The following is a 21,429-nucleotide window of genomic DNA, read 5'->3' on the forward strand; positions in this document are numbered from 1 at the left end:
AGTACAGACGGGATTTCTCCATGTTGGTCAGGGTGGTCTTGAACTCCTGACCTCAGGTGATCTGCCTACCTCAGCCTCCCAAAGTGCTGGGATTACAGGTGTGAGCCACCATGCCCAGCCTGCTGATGTTTTTGACAGTGATGATTCTGGCCTGCCTACATCCCTAAGATTATCTGACAACTTTCAGTTATTGAGTGTTATTAAAATGGGTCCTTGGATACTTTCAAATGAGAAGAGCTTACCTTTCTTTCAACCAACCACCACGTGTGAGAAGCAGAAAGATAGGTGGGGCAAGGCCATGCCCTCAAGGTATTATAGTAAGGGATAAGCCACAGACTCAGAAGATAGAGACCTGTGGACACCCGAGTTGGGTGATTTTCTTATCCTTTGAAATTAATACTTTAAAATTTGTGTTCAGTGTGTCTACAGAGGAGAGACTGAACAGTGTCTGGGCAAAGGCAGTGGACAAAGACTTGCCGGAATATCAGCCTTTCCTCTGTGGTCCAGGGAATTTTATTTTGGACCTGACTCCTTACACTGCTGAGCACAAGCAGAACCCTGCATCTAATAGGACCTACTCCTGTTGGAAAGCAGCTGAGTCACCTTCTATTGTTAGTGAACTTGTCCTTTGGATTGGTTCTCCATCAATCCTGCCTCCAGTCCCCAAACCAACTGGTATTTTCAAATGCTCTTTCCAATCCCATATAAAAACTCTCTCCAGAGATTTGGTAGATAAAACATCTTCATCTTGTTAGCTTTCCAGGAATGTTTTGGGGCTTGTTAGAGGTGAGTAGCATAGGCAGTTGCCCAGACAAATCATGCCTTGATCTGTCTCTGCAATCTAAGGCCTTAAGGGAGTGATATCAGGTGCCACAGAGCAAAAGCCTAGGGAGGCATGGGAGTGGGGGATGTGGAATGGGGGGAAGAAGCATTATTGAGCACATTCTCCAAAAGACAGGACTTTCAACCATTTAAAAAAATATTGTAGGACTATAGTGAATTGAAGACAAATATTTGTTTTTTCTCCCTCCTGAAACCCCACTAAATTGTTAAAAGGCCTATGGAGAGGAAGTACAGGAGAGAAGGCAACAGCAACAAAAGCCTGGAAGCTGGAAAGCTATTAGAAAAGTGGGAAATGGGCCAGGCACAATGGCTCATGCCTGTAATCCCAGCATTTTGGGAGGCCGAGGCAGATAGATGACTAGAGGCCAGAAGTTCGAGATCAGCCTGGCCAACATGGTGAAAACCCATCTCTACTAAAAATATAAAAATTAGAACTGGTAGATCGAGAGTAGGGATTCTTAACCTTTCATGTGTTATGTACCTCTTAGCAATCTGGTGACATCCATAGACCCCTGCTCAGGATAATATTTTTATTTTTATTATTTATTTATTTATTTATTTTTGAGACAGTGTTTCGCTCTTGTTGCCCAAGCTGGAGTGCAATGGCGCGATCTTGGCTGATTGCAACCTCCGCCTCCCAGGTTCAAGAGATTCTCCTGCCTCAGCCTCCCGAGTGGCTGGGATTACAGGCTCATGCCACCGTGCCTGACTTATTTTTTGTATTTTTAGTAGAAATGGGGTTTCACCATGTTGGCCAGGCTGGTCTCAAACTCCTGACCTCAGGTGATCCGCCCGCCTCGGCCTCCCAAAGTGCTGGGATTATAGGCATGAGCCACCGCGTCTGGCCTGGATAATATTTTTAAATGCATAAAATGAAATGTGTAGGATTACAGAGAAAACTATTTATATTGAACTATAATTCTCAACATATTTAAAAAAACTCATTTGTGATTTAATATATCTTCTTTATTAATACATTAAACAACAAGATCTAACAGTAGGTCTAATCATAATTATAAAGTAGATAAGCAAAAACAATATTCTGGGGTATCCACAATACTGTAATGGAATATGAAAGAATCCATGATTTCTATTGTTGACAAAGCCTTGGATACTGCTTTTATTGTAGTTTTAGTTTTTTCTTTGTTTTTGCCTACATACATAATCGAAGGCAATGCTAAATTTCAGTTAAAGAATAGAGCAGATAAAGATGATAATATGTTCTTATTTAAATTCACAGACTTCCCCAATTCTGTGTATGGATTTCTGGTTAAGAACTTCTAGTTTAGAGGCTTCCTTAAATTCAGATTCAAAACTTTTGGGTAAAAGTTCTTCATTCGTGTTGCTGTGTACTTCCTTTTGCATCACATCAGGAAGCACATAAAATCTGGCTGTCCCACTTTTAATGATGTTGGCATTGGTAAATGAGTTTTAAAAGAACCCTGGCCAGATCTATCCTTTCTCCTAGTGTTTTTTGCTCCATCGATAATCACTGACTACATGGGCTCCCACTTTTTGAATATGGGAAATCAGAGCATTCAGAAAAAAAATGTTGTAATGATTAAAGTACACTGACTGTATTTTTTAAATCCGTGAGTCATTTAAAAAATTTGCTGAATCCCAGGGTACCAACTCATTGTGAAACTGGTAAATAAAGGGAGAAAAGCGTTTATTCCACTTTTCCTATCTGAACTATTTTTCAGGGCAGCCAAATGATTGTAGATGGACAGTTCTTTATAAAAGAATTCCAGCTAATAAATGCAGAAAGAATGATATAATTAGAAAAATGATTTTTCTTTTTCTTTTCTTTTTTTGAGACAGGGTCTCTTTCTGTTGCCCAGGCTGGAGTGCAATTTCGCCATTATGGCTTACTGTAGCCTTGAACTCCCAGGCTCAAGCTATCCTCCCACCTCAGCCTCCTGAGTGGCTTGGACTGCAGGCTCACGCCACCATGCCCGGCTAATTTTTGTATTTTTTGTAAAGACGGGATTTCTCTGTTTCCCAGGCTGGTCTCAAACTCCTGGGCTCAGGTGATCCCTCCCCACCTTGGCCTCCCAAAGTGCTGGGATTACAGGCATGGGATTAGTCAAACCACCATGGCAGGCCTGATTTTTCTTTTTAATGCTAAATTTCTCATGTTTGAGCAGTGAAAGCCCGTTTAAGTTGCTTGCGGGATCCTTGGACACAACCGCATTACTCTTTGGTAGCTTCTTTGCTTTCTGGAACAACAAACTGTCCCAAGCTCAACTTGTACATTTCTGCACCAGACTTAGAATCTTTTTAATTTGCTTTAGAGTCTTGGTTTCTTGTAGAGAAGAAAGTTGTTTAGAGATCACTTCCTGGGTGCCAGAGGTGCACATTGTTAATGATCCCAGTAATACCACGTCATATCAAAGATGGACGGAATGAATAGAGATAGGAAATAAATCATGAGTCCATACTGGTATTTCTAATTCAGTTTTCAGATTACAGATTTTTTCCCTCAGCTTCTTTCATTTTATATTTGTATTTTTCTCTTATATTGAATATCTTGGTTTTGAATGACACATTGTCATAATTATTTGCTTATTCTAATTTACACTCATTACTAAGTAATAAAAATATTACTAAGCAATATTTTTAAACAAATGTTTTAAAAATAGAGTACCAGTATTACTTAGTAAAAATATGACTATTAAATTCAATATTTTTATTGTTTGTTATCTTTTTCCCTTGGTATACATCCCTGTAGTCAAAATATTATGTCTTAATGTCACTAGAAATATTTTTTGTGTAGTTATGCTATCTACTTGATATACAGTTTAATTTGTCTCAGTTTGTTTTCAATTTTAGGAACTGCTTTTTAAAACTTAAATACAACTTCTCAATTATGTTAAATGCATAAATGGTTATGAAGCTGAAACTATAAAACAAGGCATATTTAAAGAAGCCTATCTTCCCTACTGGTCTCCTCTACCCCTTTCCTTCTTATAACCACACATCTCAGTTTTTAGTTTTCTTTCCATTGTTTCTTTCAGAAATCATAAGCAAACACATAAAAATACCCATTTCTACTTACTTCAAAGGTAGCATACTATAAACACTGTTCTCGTCTAGATTTTTCTCACTTAGCAATATTTCCTTGCCTTCAGCCCACAGTCTTATATAGAGATACTTCTCATTTCTTAGTACAGCTCCATAGTTTCCCACAATGTGGATGTACTATAGTTTATTCAATCAGTTCTTTGTTGATGGATATCTTGTTCCCCACTGTTAGTAATGAGTAGCTAAGCATCTGAGGAAAATCCATAACAAGGGGAACAAAACATAACACAGAAACAGAAAAAGAATCATGGAGAATGGAGCCTATGCAAAAGGAAAAAAAAACCCGATTACCATCTGCAAGGAGATAATAAAAGATATGCAATCATGAAAAGACAATGGGGTACTCCAACAAACGAATGCTCAAAGAATAAAAAAGACCTCTTGGAAAAGTTAAAGTATGATATCAGAAACAAAAAACTCATTAGGAAGAAGTGGAAGATAAAATTGAGAAACTCTCCCAGAAACTAGAGCAAAAAAAGGCCAAAAAAGATGGAAAACAGGAGAGAAGTGATTTGAAAATTAAGCAACTGTATCACAGAGATCAGTCCTGGAAGTTCAATATCCTGAATAATAAGATTAAAAAGAGAGAAGGAGAGAAAGAAAATGGAAAAAAAAAACATCAATAAAATAATTCAAGGTATTTTCCCAGACTGAAGAGCTTGAGTGTTGAGACTGAAATAACCCACACAGTACCCAGTGGAATCAATGAATGGGCCCACATCAAAGCAGATCGTTGTGTAATTTCAAAACACTGGGGAGGAAAAGAAGATTCTTCATGCTTCCAGAGATTAAAAAAAGAAGAGGTCTTATAAAAAGATTGGTGACTGATGCTTGAACCCAGGAGGCGGAAGTTGTAGTGAACGGAGACTGCACCATTGCACTCCAGCCTGGGTGACAGAGCGAGACTCTGTCTCTAAATAAATAAATAAGATTGGTGATTGAATGTTTTCAGAATTCCCAACAGCAGTACTGGAAGCTAGAAGTCACTGAAGTAATAGCTTCAGAATTCTGAAGGAAAATTGTTTCTATTTTTTTTTTTTTTTTTTTTTGAGACAAAGTCTCCCTCTGTTGCTGAGGCTGGAATGCAGTGGCGTGATCTTGGCTCACTGCAGCCTCCACCTGGGTTCAAGTGATTCTCCTGCCTCAGTCTTCCAAGTAGCTGAGATTACAAGTGCCCACCACCACACCTGGCTAATTTTTGTATTTTTGGTAGAGACGGGGTTTCGTCATGTTGGCCAAGCTGGTCTCGAACTCCTGACCTCAGGTGATCCGCCTGTCTCGGGTTCCCAAAGTGCTGGGATTACAGGTGTGAGCCACCATGCCTGGTAGAAAATGATTTCTAGCTGATAATTTTATACCCAGCCAAACTATATTAAGGATAAAGGTTTTCAGCCAAGCACAGTCTCAAAAATTTTACCTGATCATGCATAAAACTGAGGGGAAAAAAGCCCCAACAACAAGAAGTAGCAATACAAACGTTATTTAGAGACATGAGCATAGGCATCAAAATAATCAGCTGAAAGATGTAAAAGTGGTTGTTTCTAGGGAAGAAGTCATGTGGAAGGGAAAAAGGGGCCTGCTGTTTTTATTTATTTATTTATTTATTTGTTTATTTATTTATTTTATTTTTATTATTTTTTATTGAGATGGAGTCTCACTCTGTTACCCAGGCCGGAGTGCAGTGGCACGATCTCAGCTCACTGCAACCTCTACCTCCCGGTTCAAGCGATTCTCCTGCCTCAGTCTCCAGAGTAGCTGGGATTACAGGCGTGTGCCACCATGCCTAGCTAATTTTTGTATTTTTAGTAGAGATGGGGTTTTACCATGGTGGTCAGGCTGGTCTTGAACTCCTGACTCAGGGGATCTGCTTACCTGGGACTCCCAAAGTGCTGGGATTACAGGCGTGAGCCACCATGCTTGGCTGAGGCCTGCTCTTTTAACTGTGAATGTATAACTGATAAAGATATAAAAATAGAAGACAGAGAAGAAACAATTTTAAAAAGAAAGATAACATACTGACGTGACTTTTGAGGATTATGGTGAAGATATCAAAAGAAGATGTATGACAACAAGATTTTGAGATGCTTATGAAAACTAGTGAAAGAGTGGTCAAAGTGCAAAAGGGCCTTTTTGGTTTTTTTAAATCCTCCTCTCCTTCACCAATCCCTTGGCTTGCTCTTTTTGATGTAAGAACCTGGCTAGGCTTTCTGGAAGTAGACTCCTTGAAGTTGGCAACAACAACAACAACAACACAAAATAACCCCCCAAAACAAAAAGAAAAACAAAAAACCCCAAAACCAAAACCAAAAATATCTCCAAAACCAAAAAATACCCCCCAACCAAAAAACCCCAGACCAAAACCAAACCAAACCAAAACCCAAACTGAACAAACCCAAAAATCACAAACAGAAAGAGGTATGCTAGAAGAGGTGGCATGTGCTTTCCTAAATATAGAATTGGGGGATGTTGGGAAAAGTATTGGAGGAAGGATATGGAAAGTTTCCTATAAGTGAAAGGACCAATCATGTCTGGGAAATAGCAAGTAGTCCAACTATTTGGTGGCTAGCAGTGACTCCCAAACTTTGCAGCATGTTATAGTCTTTTAAAAATCCTGATGTGGCTGGGTGTGGTGGCTTGCACCTAGAATTCCAGCACTTGGGGAGGCCTAAGTGGGTGGATCACTTGAGGTCAGGAGTTTGAGACCAGCCTGTCTAACATGGTGAAACCCCGTCTCTACTAAAAATATAAAAAAGTCAGCCGGGCAAGGCGGCAGGCACCTATAATCCCAGCTACGCAGGTGGCTGAGGCAGGAGAATCACCTGAACAACAGAGTGAGACTGTCTCCAAAAAAAAAAAAAAATCCCTGATGCCCATGTCAATTAGACAATTTGGGAGTAAAAGCCAAACATACGCGTATTTTTTTTTTTTTTTTGTATTTTTAGTAGAGATGGTGTTTCTCCATGTTGGTCAGGCTGGCCTCAAACTCCTGACCTCAGGTGATCCGCCTGCTTCAGGCTTCCAAAGTGCTGGGATTACAGGTGTGAGCCACCCGCCCGGCCTTGTTTTTGTTTTTAAGCTCCCCAGGTGATTAGATTGTGTAACTAAGGTTGGGAAGCATTGCAGTATAGAGTTCGCATGAGGAAGATAAGATTGGAAATGTGGGGTAAGATTGTGAAGAAGAATCTCAAATGCCCGGCTACCTAATCTGATCTCTAGGAGACAATGAAGTGCCCCTGATGGCCTTTGAACTGTACGTGATTCATCGTGATGTTTGGGGAAGATCAATGCACAGAAATCTGTGAGATTCTAGAAGCAAGGAGACCACTAGCTAGACTGAGACTAGTTCACAACTCAGAATGACCAGTGCAGAGAAGTACACTGTGTGCCTTAGGTGTGTCCACGTGTTACCAAAGCCTCTCTGTTTCACTGAAATGTGTGGTCCCCCTCGCTAAAGCTCTGGTGGTGTCCTCCCTGCCACCAGGCAGCCTGGTGTGGTGGTTCCCCAGAAGGATGGGCGAACCACCGGGATACAGTGTAGGCCGAACCTTGTCCCAGGGGAGGGCGGCCGGCTTAGCTCTCTGGGTGGATTCTCTGGCGTGTAGGAAAGTACTCCCAGGCCCAGAGAAGCTGTGAAGACCAAACGGGCTCCCTAGGCCGAGAACCGCTGGGGAGGTAGCAGCCTGAGGTGGTCCTCTCCGACCCACTACTCTGTCGATCATCACTGGGGAGGTGGAAGGACGAGGCAAGATCCTCATTTGGTTGCCTGCCCGTTCAGGCCTGTGCGCACTTACTCTCCATGGACACGACGGTGTGCGTGGAGCAGCCCGCGGTCTCGCTGCCCTCTTCACTCCCGGACCCTCAGCCTCCCCAGAGTGGAGGGGCGAGCACACAGTAAGTACTTGATATTCGCCCGACTCCTGAGCTCGTCCTTTGTTGGAGGGAGGAACGAGGGAAGGAGAAAAGCCACGCTGAGGCCGTTGGCCGATCACTTTCTTTACCTCCCGTACAACAGCGATGGGCCCCACTAAGGAAAGCCAAATTCTCGCATGCCCGAGGAGTGTCGGAGGTGGTTGTGTGCCTAGTCCCTCCTGGTAAAGGGTTCGAAGCACTCGTTTTTCAAAGGCGGCCGAGAGCCATACCATTGGAGCACTCGCTTGCATGATGGGAGACACCGAAACGCCCCTTTTGAATGCGCTGACAAACACCCCCTCCCACTCAGCAGCGACGTGCACGTGACAGTTTTTGGGCTCTCGCAACTACGTGGAAACTTGGAATAGGTCTGCTACTGCACACCGCCCGGACGCCGGGGTTCCTGCGCCCCCCGCCCCCTCTGATCGCGGCTGGGTAGCCGAGCCGCAAGGAGCTGGGGGCCCCCGCGCGCCGCGTCTGCATCGCGCCGCCCCTGCCCCGGGCTCCGGTAGCTTTCGGGCTTCCGCACTGCCCGCCGCGCCCTGCCCACAGGGAAGCGCTTCCCGAGGCGGCGGCGGTTCTGGTGCGGACCCTCCGGCCGCAGCCATGTGGGACCCGCGGGCAGCTAGGTGCGTAGCGGCGCGGGAAGCACGGGGGCATCTCTGGCTTTCCGGGCCCGCCACCCTTCCTGGCGGGAGGCGGCCGCGCGCGGGGACTGGCGACCCTGAGGTAGCGGCCGAACGGGCCCGCCGGGCCATCCCTTTGGGGCCCACAGCCATCTAGGTGCAGACCCGAGCCAGTCGCGCGGGGTCGGTCGCGGGGGACGGCTCCGGCCTTTCCGGTCCGGAGGGACCAGGGCACGCGCTGCGACAGGACTGCGGCGGCGCGCGGCCTGCCTAGCTTCCACCCCGGCATCGAAGCCGCAGCTCTCGGGCCCACCTCCGCATCCTTGGGGGTTCCCGGGGGCTGCAGACACGTTTCTGACCAGCGATCGCGCCCCCGGGGCAAGCACTCTTGGCTGGCAGGCGCCCGGGAGCGGAGCACAGCGGTGCAAGGGAACCGTGCCAGGCGGGAAGGGCGGAATTTGCGGGGAACTTGGAGCGCTGGCCTCTTCCCGGCAGTAGGAGGCCTTCTTCCCTGCTCGCCCGATTGAGGGCTGCTGGGCTGGCTCAAACTGGACTGCACGGTCCATCAGCCTGGGCTCACCGAGTCTAGGGGCAAGATAGTAGTAGGGACCCAAGGCTGGGAAGCGGAGCCCTTAGAAGCCCTTGCTTCTGCCTCGGAGCGTTTCCGAACAGGAGCTCGGAGTCTATTGCCTGGGAGGCGCGCTGCGTTTCCTCCCAACTCCCTGTCTCCGTCCCGCGGGGAGCCCTGTGCACTTGCAACCCGGCTGAGATAGAGCCCATCTTTGGCGTGCAGCGCGAGCCACCTTTTCTCCCAGATCGGGCTGTTTCTGGGCAGTTGAAAGCTTTGGTGCTTCCTAGGAAAATTTTTATGGAAGTGTGCAATTTGGAAAATAAAAGAAAAAAAAATTTAAGAAGCAGAAAGAGAATGGGGCTCTGAGGTCTCTAGTCCCCCGATCTGCTCCAGCCCAGTTGCTGCTGGCTCAATTAGTCCTTATGCGGGAAGGAATAGTTGGGAGAAAAGCCATGTGTTCCCAGCGTAGGTATGCTCTCCTGCTCCCTCGTGCTGAGCGTTTTGGGTTCCAGGATCCTTTTTGATATAAGGCTGTTATCCGGATGGCATCCTGTTTGGTCCTTTACAGAAAAAAAAAAAAAAAAAAAAAAAAGTACTACCTTGTGTGTGTTGGAGGGCGGGGGCCGTGGTCAGGAGTTTGTTTCGACTGTTCTCCAGGCAGGTCTGTTTTGTAGGATTGCAGGATAGGTGCTTGAGTTCATATGCTCTTTGTTGGCTTTTGCATCCTCTGCGGGGGGGTGGGGCGGTGGGTAGAGGTGGGATAGGTGTGCTTGGCATTCACTCCCAGAGTCGCATCCCACTGCTACTGGCCTATGTATGAGTTTCTAAGTCTTTTTTCGATCAAGACCCACACCCACCCACCTATATGTATATAATGTATATATACATAATATGTGTGTAATATTATATATACATATATATATATACACACACACACGTAAAATTGCAGCAAGAGCTTCATGGTATAGTTATTCTTTCCACAGGGTGAGGCACAATGATATTTTCCATTCTATTCCCTCCCCCACCCCCCACCAGAGGGATTCTCACTCTGTCACCCAGGCTGGAGTGCAGTGAGGCGATCTCGGCTCACTGCAGCCTCCCCCTCCTGGGTTCAAGCGATTCTCCTGCTGCAGCCTCCGAAATAGCTGGGATTACAGGGGCCGGGAGTGGGGTGCGCGCCTGCCTAATTTTTGTATTTTTAGTGGAGACGGGGTTTTGCTATGTTGGCCAGGCTGGTCTCAAACTCCTGATCTCAAGTGATCCACCTGCTTCCGCCTCCCAGAGTACTGGGATTACACGCCAGAGCCACCACGCTGGCCCATTCTATGTTTTTTTTTTTTTTTTTTTAAAGCGGGTCGTAAATTGTTAAGTTCATTTTATGACCGACTGACCAGCTTTATGGGGCAACTGCAGGTTCTGTTTCCGCGACTCTCCCAGAGTATGAGGAGACTGTCAGCATTTCACTGGGGAACTGACTTTGGAAGTGAGGACTTGGTGTAGGAGAGATGAAGTAGACTGAAATTCATACTTGAGTAATTAGAATACTGTAGGACATGGCTGTGTGGTTTAAGTCAGTACCATCTACAAAGACAGACCGCAGATGCTTCTGGTTACTTTGGTTCTGGCTATGTGTCCACACAGAGCTGGCCTCCTGCATGGATCCCAGTGGGGCCTGGTGTAAATGCTACGGAGGTAGGGGCATAATAGCTCCTGTTCTTTTTTTTTTTTTTTTTTTTTTGAGGAAGAAGAAAGGAAGATGATGCAACCCTACTGCAAACTTGGATTCATAGTTTTCTAAAAGGATTCTTTGGCTCTTGTCTCAGAATTTCACAGCTGCAATCAAGAGCTGGACCATGATCATTTTATAGATGAAGAAATTAAGGCCCAGAAAGACCATCACTTGTTAGTCATTACCAACAAGTCAGTGTTAGATCTGGGATTAGGCAATTTATCTCTTGACTTCCCAGTCCATGGCTGTCAGGAACCAAATAGAGACTGGCCTTGTGGAAATATTAAACTTCTATTTGCTGGTTGCTTCTGTTTTCCTGAAGTTACTACCAAAGACCCATTTCTATAGTATATGCCCTCATTATTTTATCTTTGCTTTTGGGGATGAAGATTATTTTAGCAGCCAAGTAGAGCCTGCAGACCTCCTGTTTGGGGAAGGTAAAGTGATCTGAAGGGGAGGATTTTAAGAACTGAACCGGAGGTTGAGGTGTGGGCCTCTCTGGCCATTATCAAGTATGTGGTGGTGGTTTTCTTGACCTTAAGGAATGAACCCTCCACTGCCTTTCCAGATGGGGAGGTGGGGTGACATGCCAGTGCCTTGCCCTCAGAGTTGACCACAGGCTCATTGCTGTTAAAACAAATTTCCTTGGAGTGCCGCCTGAGGTTCCCAAGGCCAAAAGCACCCTTGTAAGAAATCTTTACAGGAAAGAAAGATTTGGGGCAGGAAAGATGACACTGTAACAGTTACAGCAAAGACTGATAGTTGGGCCTGTTACAGCGATGGGGAGAATGGTTAAGTTTAAGCTTTAAAAAAGAAAGTATTGAGCCAGATAAACTGGCATCTTTGGAACACAAAAATGTCACAGTGCCCAGCCAAGAGTGATTACTCCTTTGGTCACTCCTTGGGTTAGCGAGGTTCATTCTGCCAGAGCAGACATTTTTCTTGGTCTAAAATTGCATAAGTATTGCCTTGTTGGTTTTTGCTGAAAATCTGGAAATGTGAATGACCTTTGCCTAAGATACCCTGGACTCAGTTTACCTGAATCAATTCCATCTTTTGCTTAGATGTTGAGCCTCAGTGTCAGTGCCTACCCTGTGCTCACCATAGCATGCTTGTCTGAGCTCCCGTGAGCCTGGTGGGCTGGTGGGACTCCCTGTGTGTCTTTTGGAGCCAAGCCAACTCTGGGTTTAGCTATATCTGTCTTTGAAGTTCCAGCAACATTTTGATTGGGATGTTTTTATTTTTTAAGCACTGGGTCCTCCTAGCACTTGGAAAGAGGGCAGTGTTCCCAGTCCTAAAAATCAGTGATGGATTTTGGAGGAAACCAGGCCAGTAGTGCACAACACACAAAATATAGAGAATTATAGCACTATATTGGGTGATCTTCATTCACTGGGGCAAGAATGCTCAGACAGCAGCCTTGACCTTGGATGGGCTCATCCTTCATGTTCAGCTGTGGCCACCAGGGCAATCATTTTTGCTCACCCTTAGACTAGCTCATCTTCTGCCCATGAGGGTCCACTCTACCTGGAGGCTCAATCATTGATGACTTCTGGGGACTCATCGGCCTGAACTCATTGGCCAGGTACTAAGGCCATCTATAATCTGGCCCCCAGACTGTTTCTCTAATATGGTCTTTCTTCTTGCCTTTTCTCACCCCTTCTTGCTTTTTGTTTTTCAAGTCAGTTCTGCTTCTCAGATATATCCAAAGGTCCGTATTGGGCTATGGAGGATGTAAATATATAAGACATAGACTCTGCTAATTGTGACAGAACGGAGTTAATGTCATGTAGACCTCTGGGAAAGGATTAGTGGAGGTGCAGGCAAGCACTCTAAGAGACTTCTCAGCTCCTGAATCCTTCCCAGTAGAAGTATGGGAGGTCAGTTTTGAGCTGTACCTAAACAGGTGGAGAGCACTTCTAGCAGGCAGATTAGGGTTGCCAGGTGGGAGAGAGGGACATTCCAGGTTAAAGGAGCAGCTTTTTTTTTTTTTTTTTTTTGAAACGGAGTCTCACTCTGTCGCCCAGGCTGGAGTGCAGTGGTACGATCTCGGCTCACTGCCAGCTCTGCTTCCCAGGTTCATGCCATTCTCCTGCCTCAGCCTCCCGAGTAGCTAGGACTACAGGCGCCTGCCACCACGCCCGGCTAATTTTTTTGTACTGTTTTAGTAGAGACGGGGTTTCACCGTGTTAGCCAGGATGGTCTCGATCTCCTGATCTCGTGTTCCACCCGCCTCGGCCTCCCAAAGTGCTGGGATTACAGGCTTGAGCCACCGTGCCCGGCCAAGGAGCAGCTTCTTACTAAGAATAATGGTGGGCCAGGCGCGGTGGGTCATGCCTGTAATCCCAGCACTTTGGGAGGCTGAGGCGGCTGGATCACCTGAGGTCTGTAGTTCGACCAGCCTGGCCAACATGGTGAAACCCTGTCTCCATTAAAAAAATAAAAAAATTAGCCAGGCATGGTGGTGCACACCTGTAGTCCTAGCTACTTGGGAGGCTGAGGCAGGAGAATCGCTTGAACCCGGGAGGTGGAGGTTGTAGTGAGCCGAGATCGCACCACTGCACTCAAGGCTGGGCTACAGAGCGTGACTCCGTCTCAAAAGAAAAAAAAAACAGTGAACAAAAGGGCTTGGACCCTAAACATCAACATAATAATAATAGTTTACCCTGTGCCAGGCTCTGTGTTAATTGTGTTTCATATATTATTGTATTTAATTCCCACATAAGTATTTTGAGCAAGTACCATTTTACAGATGTACCTGTACTGGAATGTGAGCTTCATGAAGGGGCAGCAGTGTTTTTTGTTATTGTTGCTATTTCACATAGCTCAAGCATCTAGCAGAGTACCTGGCACACAGTAGGCACCAATCAATATTTGTTGACTGCGTGAGGAAACAAGGAGTCCAGTCACGTATGGGATAGTGTCCTTGTTTTCCAGTAAGGAAACTGAGGCCTAGAAATTAAGTGAATTTACCACCTGACACCAGGCCTGGAAGAGAGAAGAGTGGGACTTGATCCCAGATTTCTGGATTTTCTCTTCTATGAGGAAAACACTCATATCCTTACATCTTCCTTCTGGGACTAGTCCCAGCCCTATTAACACTGGCCTATTTTTATTTTGTTTTTATAGAGAGAGTGTCTCACTATATTGCCCCAGCTGGTCTCAAACTCCTGGGCTGAAGCGATCATCCTGCTTCGGCCTCTCAAAGTGCTGAGATTACAGTCGTGAGCCACCGCACCTGGTTCAGAGTTCTAGTAGAGTAGCTGGGACTATAGGCACGCGCCACCACGCTCCGCTAATTTTTTTGTGTTTTGGTAGAGATCAGGTTTCACCATGTTTCCCAGGCTGGTCTCGAACTCCTGAGCTCAGGCAATCCGCCCACCTCGGCCTCCCAAAGTGCTGGGATTACAGGGGTAAGCCACTGTGCCTGGCTAATTTTTGTATTTTTAGTAGAGATAGGGTTTCACCATGTTGGCCAGGCTCGTCTTGGACTCCTGACCTCAGCTGATCTGCTTGCCTAGGCCTCCCAAAGTGCTGGGATTACAGGTGTGAGTTATCACACCCGGCCAGCTCTGTGTTTTATTTAGAAGTTTTGACTCTGGAGGCTGGGAGTGTGGATAAATACATCTTTCAGCCTGGCCAAAGTCCACAGTTTTTTCAAGGTAAAGTTCAAATCTCTATGTATGTATCAGGAAACTATGAACTAGTGTTAGAACAGAGGCTAGAATGGCTGGGCCTGGTGGCTCACGCCTGTAATCCCAGCACTTTGGGAGGCTGAGGTGGGCGGATCACGAGGTCAGGAGTTTGAGACCAGCCTGGCCAACATGGTGAAACCCTGTCTCTACTAAAAATACAAAAATTAGCTGGGCGTGGTGGCGGGCGCCTGTAATCCCAGCTACTCAGGAGGCAGGAGGCTGAGGCTGAAGAATCGCTTGAACCCAGGAGGCGAAGGTTGCAGTGAGCTAAGACCACGCCACTGCACTCCAGCCTGGGTGACAGAGAGAGACTCCCTCTCAAAAAACAAAAACAAACAAACAAACAAAAAAACCAGAGGCTAGAACTCTGATTCTCCCAGAGCTGTTAAGGGGCCACCCTTCAGATGTCCTTGTCCATGGGAGATTGTTTTGTCTATGGGGAGCTCCTGGACACCTCCAGACCCTCCCCATGCAGCAGTGAACGGTGTTTTTACCTCTCTGCTGGGTTTGACTTGTCCCTCAGATTGAGGAGGAAGCAAATTGCTGTGGTCTTGTGGTTGGGAGGTGGAATGAAGGGCATTAGTTAGCATTTAAATGCTACATAGAGGCTTGGAGAAGGTTCTGGGTGGGGAGATGCCTGGGCTGCTATTAGCAAAGCCCAAGTTCTCCTTTGATTAGAAAACATCTTTGTTTAATGGCTGTCACTGGAGTGCCTGGTGTACTCCCTTTTCTGGGCTGCTCCCAACTTCATAGCTCCTGGGACACTGCATAAACAATGGGAGCCATGAAGGAAAAATGGCAGTTATTGGGCAGCCTGGGCCTAGCACAGATACCTGAGTCAAGATTTATGAGTAATCTGTGGTTGGCTGATGCTTAACTAAATCATTTGTCTTGAGACAGTGTGGAATGCTAACTTATTGGTTATTCTTTGGGCTGGCTTTTGCAGGAATTTGATTTTAATTTTAAAGGCCTCTTTTCTGATTTTCCCAATAAGCTTTACTCTTTGTACACCTCTTCTGTCCTATGGGTTGTTAACACAGATTTTTATATCAGACATAAGTTTGTTCCTTGCTTGGAGAAGTCCCTTCATTTTGTGTAAATCTGTTTCCTGATCTGTGAAATTGGGATATTTGTACCTCCTGGCATTCTTAAAGACATTCAGTGAGAAGATGCTTGAGATGGGTTTAGGACAGGGCTGGGCACATAGTAAGTGCTGAATACATTTTACTTGTTATCATGCAGCTGCCTTGAACTATTCATCCAAATAATGATCTGGAAAAACAATAGCCTGTGGCACACTGAGGAGAAATCATGTGTCTGTCTACCACTAGCTACACAAAGGGAGGGATGCCTTAGGGTCTCCTTTTTGGAGGTTGAATGACTGAGACTCCACTTCAGACCCAGAAGTTGAAATTGATCTGTCTTTGTCATTTATTTATTTATATATTTTTTGAGACGGAACCTAGCTCTGCCGCCCAGGCTGGAGTGCACTGGCATGATCTCGGCTCACTGCAACCTCCACCTCCCAGGCTCAAGCAATTCTGCCTCAGCCTCCAGAGTAGCTGCGATTACAGACATGTGCCACTATGCCTGGCTAATTTTTGTGTTTTTAGTACAGACAGGATTTCATCATGTTGGCCAGGCGGTCTTGAACTTCTGACCTCAGGTGATCCACCCGCCTCAGTCTCCCAAAGTGTTGGGATTATAGGCGTGAGCCATCATGCCGGCCTGTCTGCCCTTTAGCAGTATTTCTTGAGCATTTTCCTGGCTTGGTTTTAGGGAGTTGGAACCATCATCTGTCTTTCAAGGCCCATCTCATCTGCACACTGTCTGTCCATGACTAAAATGTGGGGCGAGGCTCTCAGCTCATCCTTCCTCGAGAAAGGCTGTTTTTAGTCTGAGTTTACACTCTTCTTCCTTTTTTTGGAGTTAAAATGTTCCTCCTTTTGTGAAATTGTTGGGGCAGTAGTTGGTACTTTTTAAAAAAGTTCTTTTTTGGCAAAATTAAGTGTTGGCAACCCTATCTTAGATTCCCTTCAATTTCCTTTTGTTTTTTTTTTTCTTTTTTTGAGACAGGGTCTCACTCTGTCACCCAGGCTGGAGTGCACTGGTGCGATCACAGCTCACTGCAGCCTTGACCTCTTCTGTCTCAAATGATCCTCTCACCTCAGCCTCTTGAGTAGCTGGGACTACAGGCATACACCACCATGCCTGGTTAACTTTTAATTTTTTTGTAGAGATGTGATCTTACTATGTTGCCCAGGCTGGTATTGAATTCCTGGCCTCAAGCCATCCTCCCACTTTGGCCTCCCGAAGTGCTGGGATTACAGGCATGGGCCACCACACCTATCCCTTTTCTTTTTTTGTGTGTGCAAATGTTACTGTTCTCCAGTTCCAAAAAGCTAGGAACTACTGATCCTCCAAGATTGTTCTTTGCTTTTAGCATTTCCGAATCTCCAGGACTAGAATTGCTCACGGGGATATGTTACTTTGTTTGCTGACCATTAGATTCTCAACAGGTGCTTATTAATTTGTACACATCTTTTTCCTTTGTTTTCCCCAAGTAGCAATACCACCTGGCTTTACAGGAAATGGCCGGAAATCCAATACCACCAGAGAAATAATCTAGTTTGAATTAAATCCCCCAAACTTTTATTCCTTTTCTAGTCCTCCAGCTTAATCATCTGCCTCTGATAAGTAAGAAGTGGCCAGAGAATCATTTATTCACGCAACAAATGCCGAGCCCTTGGGTTGCAGAAATGGTAAGACTTACTAAGACTTAGTTTTTGTCTTAAGAATTAAGGCTTCGGCCGTGTGCGGTGGCTCACGCCTGTAATCCCAGGCCTTTGGGAAGCTGAGATGGGCGGATCACCTCAGGTCAGGAGTTCAAGACCAGCCTGACCAATATGAAACCACGTCTCTACTAAAAATACAACAATTAGCCGAGTGTGGTGACATGTGCCTGTAATCTCAGCTACTCGGGAGGCTGAGACAGGAGAATCACTTGAACCCGGGAGACAGAGGTTACAGTGAGTTGAGATTGCGCCATTGCATTCCAGCCTGGGCAAGGAGAGCAAAACTCCATCTCAAAAAAAAAAAAAAAAAAAAAAAAAAGAATTCAGGCTTCTAGGGAAAGCAGTAAAACAAATTAGTGTCTGGCAGAGAGCTGTCGAGACCAGCACAGTGCCCCAAACATAGAGGCAGGGTGGGAAATATATGGCAAAAGAACGAGTAAATCATAAATTCAGGGGATTAAGTGGTATAAAAGCTACACACAGAACCTTATAGAGGTGCGTTAAGAACAGCAGCAGTGACTGTGGCCCGTCACCCTCCCAGGGTGGGCATGCAGGGAGACCATGAGGTTTGGAGGGGGTTAAAGTGGAGGGAGGGAGAAGGGCCCAGAGAATCTGCAAGTCCCTTGGGGAAGAGCTGATGTTCATGGAAATTGTGCTGGGAGGCAGATGGGGTTGGGGGCCTGGGTGATCTTGGGGTCTTTTTTAACCTGGACACATAGCACATGATCTGATGGTCTTGGGGACTGTCTTACAGATTGTGGTGAAGAGGCCACGCTGGAGCTGGGTGAGGGTGGGCCAGGGAGAGCAATGAAAAGGCCAATTTTGTAGTAATCCAGCCTGGCAAGGAAGACACCTGTGGAGGGTGTGTGTGAATCCAATTCAGGGATAGCTATTCTGGGGCCTGCATGCCTCCTAAGGGAGGCAAGCTGGGAATGAGCTCGAGAACAGGTGACTGTGTGTCTTTGGCTTGTTGTTTTCTAGTTAGGACATTCTGGATGCTTGTGCTTAAATGCACAAGTTGATTTTTGGCCCAAGTCTTTGTTGTCATGTAAACTGGGAATGGCACATAGGATTCATCTGGGGCGTGAACTTGTGGCCACCTGGAGTGAATGTTTCACAAAGGATTCTGAGGCCTTGTCAGGTACTGCAGGAAGGAATACTGTGACCAGAGATACCCAGGGTGGGGCAAGGGTAGGACACCCCTGGTATTATAGACCCTTGTCTAATATGCAGCTGTAGAGAAGAATGAAACAGGCAGGTCACTTTTCCTTGCTTCCCTCCTTTTTAATGAATGAGAGAAAAAACAACTCAAATGATTTAGACAGAAGGAGGAAAGTTCTTGAAGGGTGCTTAGTAACCAAGGAAGGGGTAGGCAGCAGCTGGGCCTCAGGGCAATGGAATGTGGAATTTGGGAGCTGTAGGAGCCCCGCTTTCTGCCTTTCTTCTCTCTGGGCACAGGCATTATATTCTTTTACCCCAGAAGTTGGCTTCTTCTCAGGGTAGGAAGTAAGGCTGCAACCCTCTGGAGCCTCCCATCTCAGCTTCCAGCACAAGGGGACTCTTCCCAAAGTTCTAGTAAAGAAACTCCCAGGAAAGGGCCTTGTCCTGGCAGGTCTGGCCCATGGAGCACACACAAGGCCCTGGCCTGCCTCTGTGTACCTTGGCTCTCCCCTGGAAGGCCTTTGCAGTGAGCCGAGCAGCCATCTAGAGCATGCTTACCAGTGGAAAGAGTTGGGGCCATTTCCAGACATCACAGTGCTGACCTGTCCCACCCCTCATCCTCACAGCCTATCTTAGCTTGGGAAGTGGGGCAAGGTCTTGAGTCCCACAGACTTTCTCAGCTGTAGCTGCTTAATTGATTAGTAATTTCAGGGAACCCCTTTGAAAAATAGACAAATACTAGGGCTGTGTTTTTACCAAATAGTTTCTCCTTACTGGGTAAACAAAGCAAAGGTTCTGTAAATGTTGCAGGGATTACACTCAAATAACATGCAGGGATCACCATGGCCCATATGCCATTAACCTGAAATATCATGAACCAGAGGCAAGCCCTGGGATCTAGGCCTGTCTTTCCTGCCCACCCAGAAATGGCAGGTGACAGCGTGGACCAGGGTGCTGGGGTGGATGCTAGGAGATAAGCCTGGGTTTCACCTCTGGTGCTCATTGCTGTGTGGCCTGGCTCAAGGCCCCTTAATCTCTGAGCCTTGGGTTCCTTGCTCTAGAAATTGTAGTCCAACTATCTCACTTTTCTTGGGAATAACATTCAAAATCCTAAGGAGATTGAGCACTTAAACAGAGGATTCTTAGCAAAGCAATTTTACTTTGCGCAGAGGGGTGCCTCCTTGGCCAGTCGCCATGACAACACACCTGAACAAAGGGGCACGAGAGCCTTTATTCCTGATGCAAGTCCTGCCCCTGTAACCTTTCCCCATTGGCTGGGTTTGGGCCGTAAGTTCTAAACTAATCCCGGTTGGCTAAACATTTGAACTTTTTTAAGATAAGGTGGGCACGTAAGGGAGAGAGGGGAAAGGGGAAGGGGTGTCTGCAATGAGCTAGAGAGCTAGTCTTCTTTCCAAATAAGGAAAGGAATGTGAGCTAGTAATGATAACGCCTGGTACTGTGGCATGTCTGGGCATGTAACAAAGACAGAAAGGAAGAAAAAAAGAGAAAAAGGGGTTTGGGGGGTACCATGAATTAAAGAATAAAGGATTGGTCAGGCTATTTGAAGAGAAACCTCATCATATCCCACACTTTATTGCATTTTTTTCTATTTATATGATTCTGTGAATATATTCAGAGTGGTGGTGTATTAGTTTCTTAGGGCTGCAATAACAAATTACCACAAATTAGATGACCTAAAACAACAGAAAAATGTACTCTCTCATAGTTCAGTAGCATTCTTCCCATTCCCAGATCTGCTCCCCAAAGATCACTGCTCTTATTAGTTTGTTAAGTCAGAAATCTCTCTATTGATGAAATGTACGTACACACATACATCCTTAAGCTCTTCAACTCATTCTCTAAGTTGCTCTCCAAATTGCTCTCCAGTTTGCTTTATTCAGTTTAATTGCATATTTTGACACTCTGATAGCTCTAATTCATAGTTTTTGTGTGTGTGTGTTTGTTTGTTTGAGATGGAGTTTCGCTCTGTTGCCCAGGCTGGAGTGCAGTGGTGTGATCTCGGCTCACTGCAACCTCTACCTCCCAGGTTCAAACAATTCTCCTGCCTTAGGCTCCTGAGTAGCTGGGATTACAGGCACCACACCTGGCTAGTTTTGCATTTTTAGTAGAGACGGGGTTTCACCACGTTGGCCAGGCTGGTCTCAAACTCCTGATCTCAAGTGATCCACCCACCTCCGCCTCCCAAGGTGCTGAGATTACAGGCCTGAGCCACTGCACTCAGCTGTGCATTTAACATTTCTACAGACAGATGCTGTACTGCTTTATCCTGCCATGGCAGTATGTGAGTGAATCTCTACCCATAACCATGTTGATTTAAAGTATTTTCAGTGCCTTTTGATATATAGGAGTTTGTAATTTTCATGGATTCATGTCTGTTACTTTCTTTATGATTTCTGCTTTTGGTATCATTAGAATGACCTCAAATGTGAAGATTACATAAAACTGCACTAAAGCTCTTCTGAATTTATGTAATTCAAGAATCTAACAATATATAAAAAGGTTATGAAGAAAAGTCTCTCTCCTGTGTTCTCTGCCCCACCCTTCCAATAAGGGTAAATAATTTTATTTCTAGTGGATCCTTCCAGATTTTTTTTTAAGAGACGGATTTTCTTGCTCTGTCACCTAGGCTGCAGTGCAGCAGTGCAATCATAGCTCACTGTAACCTCAAACTCCTAAGCTTAAGTGATCCTCCCACCTTGGCCTCCCAGAGTGCTGGGATTACAAGTGTGAGCCACCACACCTGGCCCAGAATTTCTTTATGCATATATAAGCAAATGCAAATACATATTCTTTCTTTCTTTCTTTCTTTCTTTCTTTCTTTCTTTCTTTCTTTCTTTCTTTCTTTCTTTCTTTCTTTCTTTTTCTCTTTCTTTTCTTTTCTTTTTGGGACAGGGTCTTGCTGTGTTGTCCAGCCTGTAGTGCAGTGGTGTGATCATGGCTAACTGCAGCCTTGACCTGGGCTCAAGTGATCCTTCTGCCTCAGCCTCTTGAGTGG

The 21,429-nt window shown here is 45.6% G+C and overlaps 1 protein-coding gene across 2 annotated transcripts in view; it reads left to right on the top strand.

Moving 5' to 3' along the window:
* Window positions 1-8,170: 8,170 nt before the first annotated feature.
* TRANK1 (tetratricopeptide repeat and ankyrin repeat containing 1) overlaps window positions 8,171-21,429 on the top strand; it is a 124,602-nt gene continuing 111,343 nt past the window's right edge. For both annotated transcript variants that reach the window (XR_004029793.1, XM_030812149.1), the window contains exon 1: window positions 8,171-8,465. Coding sequence is in view for 1 of the 2 variants with exons in the window: in XM_030812149.1 (XP_030668009.1) it covers window positions 8,443-8,465 (23 nt within the window). In the remaining variant the exon portion in view is untranslated. The remainder of the gene's footprint in view (window positions 8,466-21,429) is intronic.

The sequence above is a fragment of the Nomascus leucogenys genome, chromosome 4 (genome assembly GCF_006542625.1).
Source record: "Nomascus leucogenys isolate Asia chromosome 4, Asia_NLE_v1, whole genome shotgun sequence".
Taxonomy (NCBI): Eukaryota; Metazoa; Chordata; class Mammalia; order Primates; family Hylobatidae; genus Nomascus; species Nomascus leucogenys.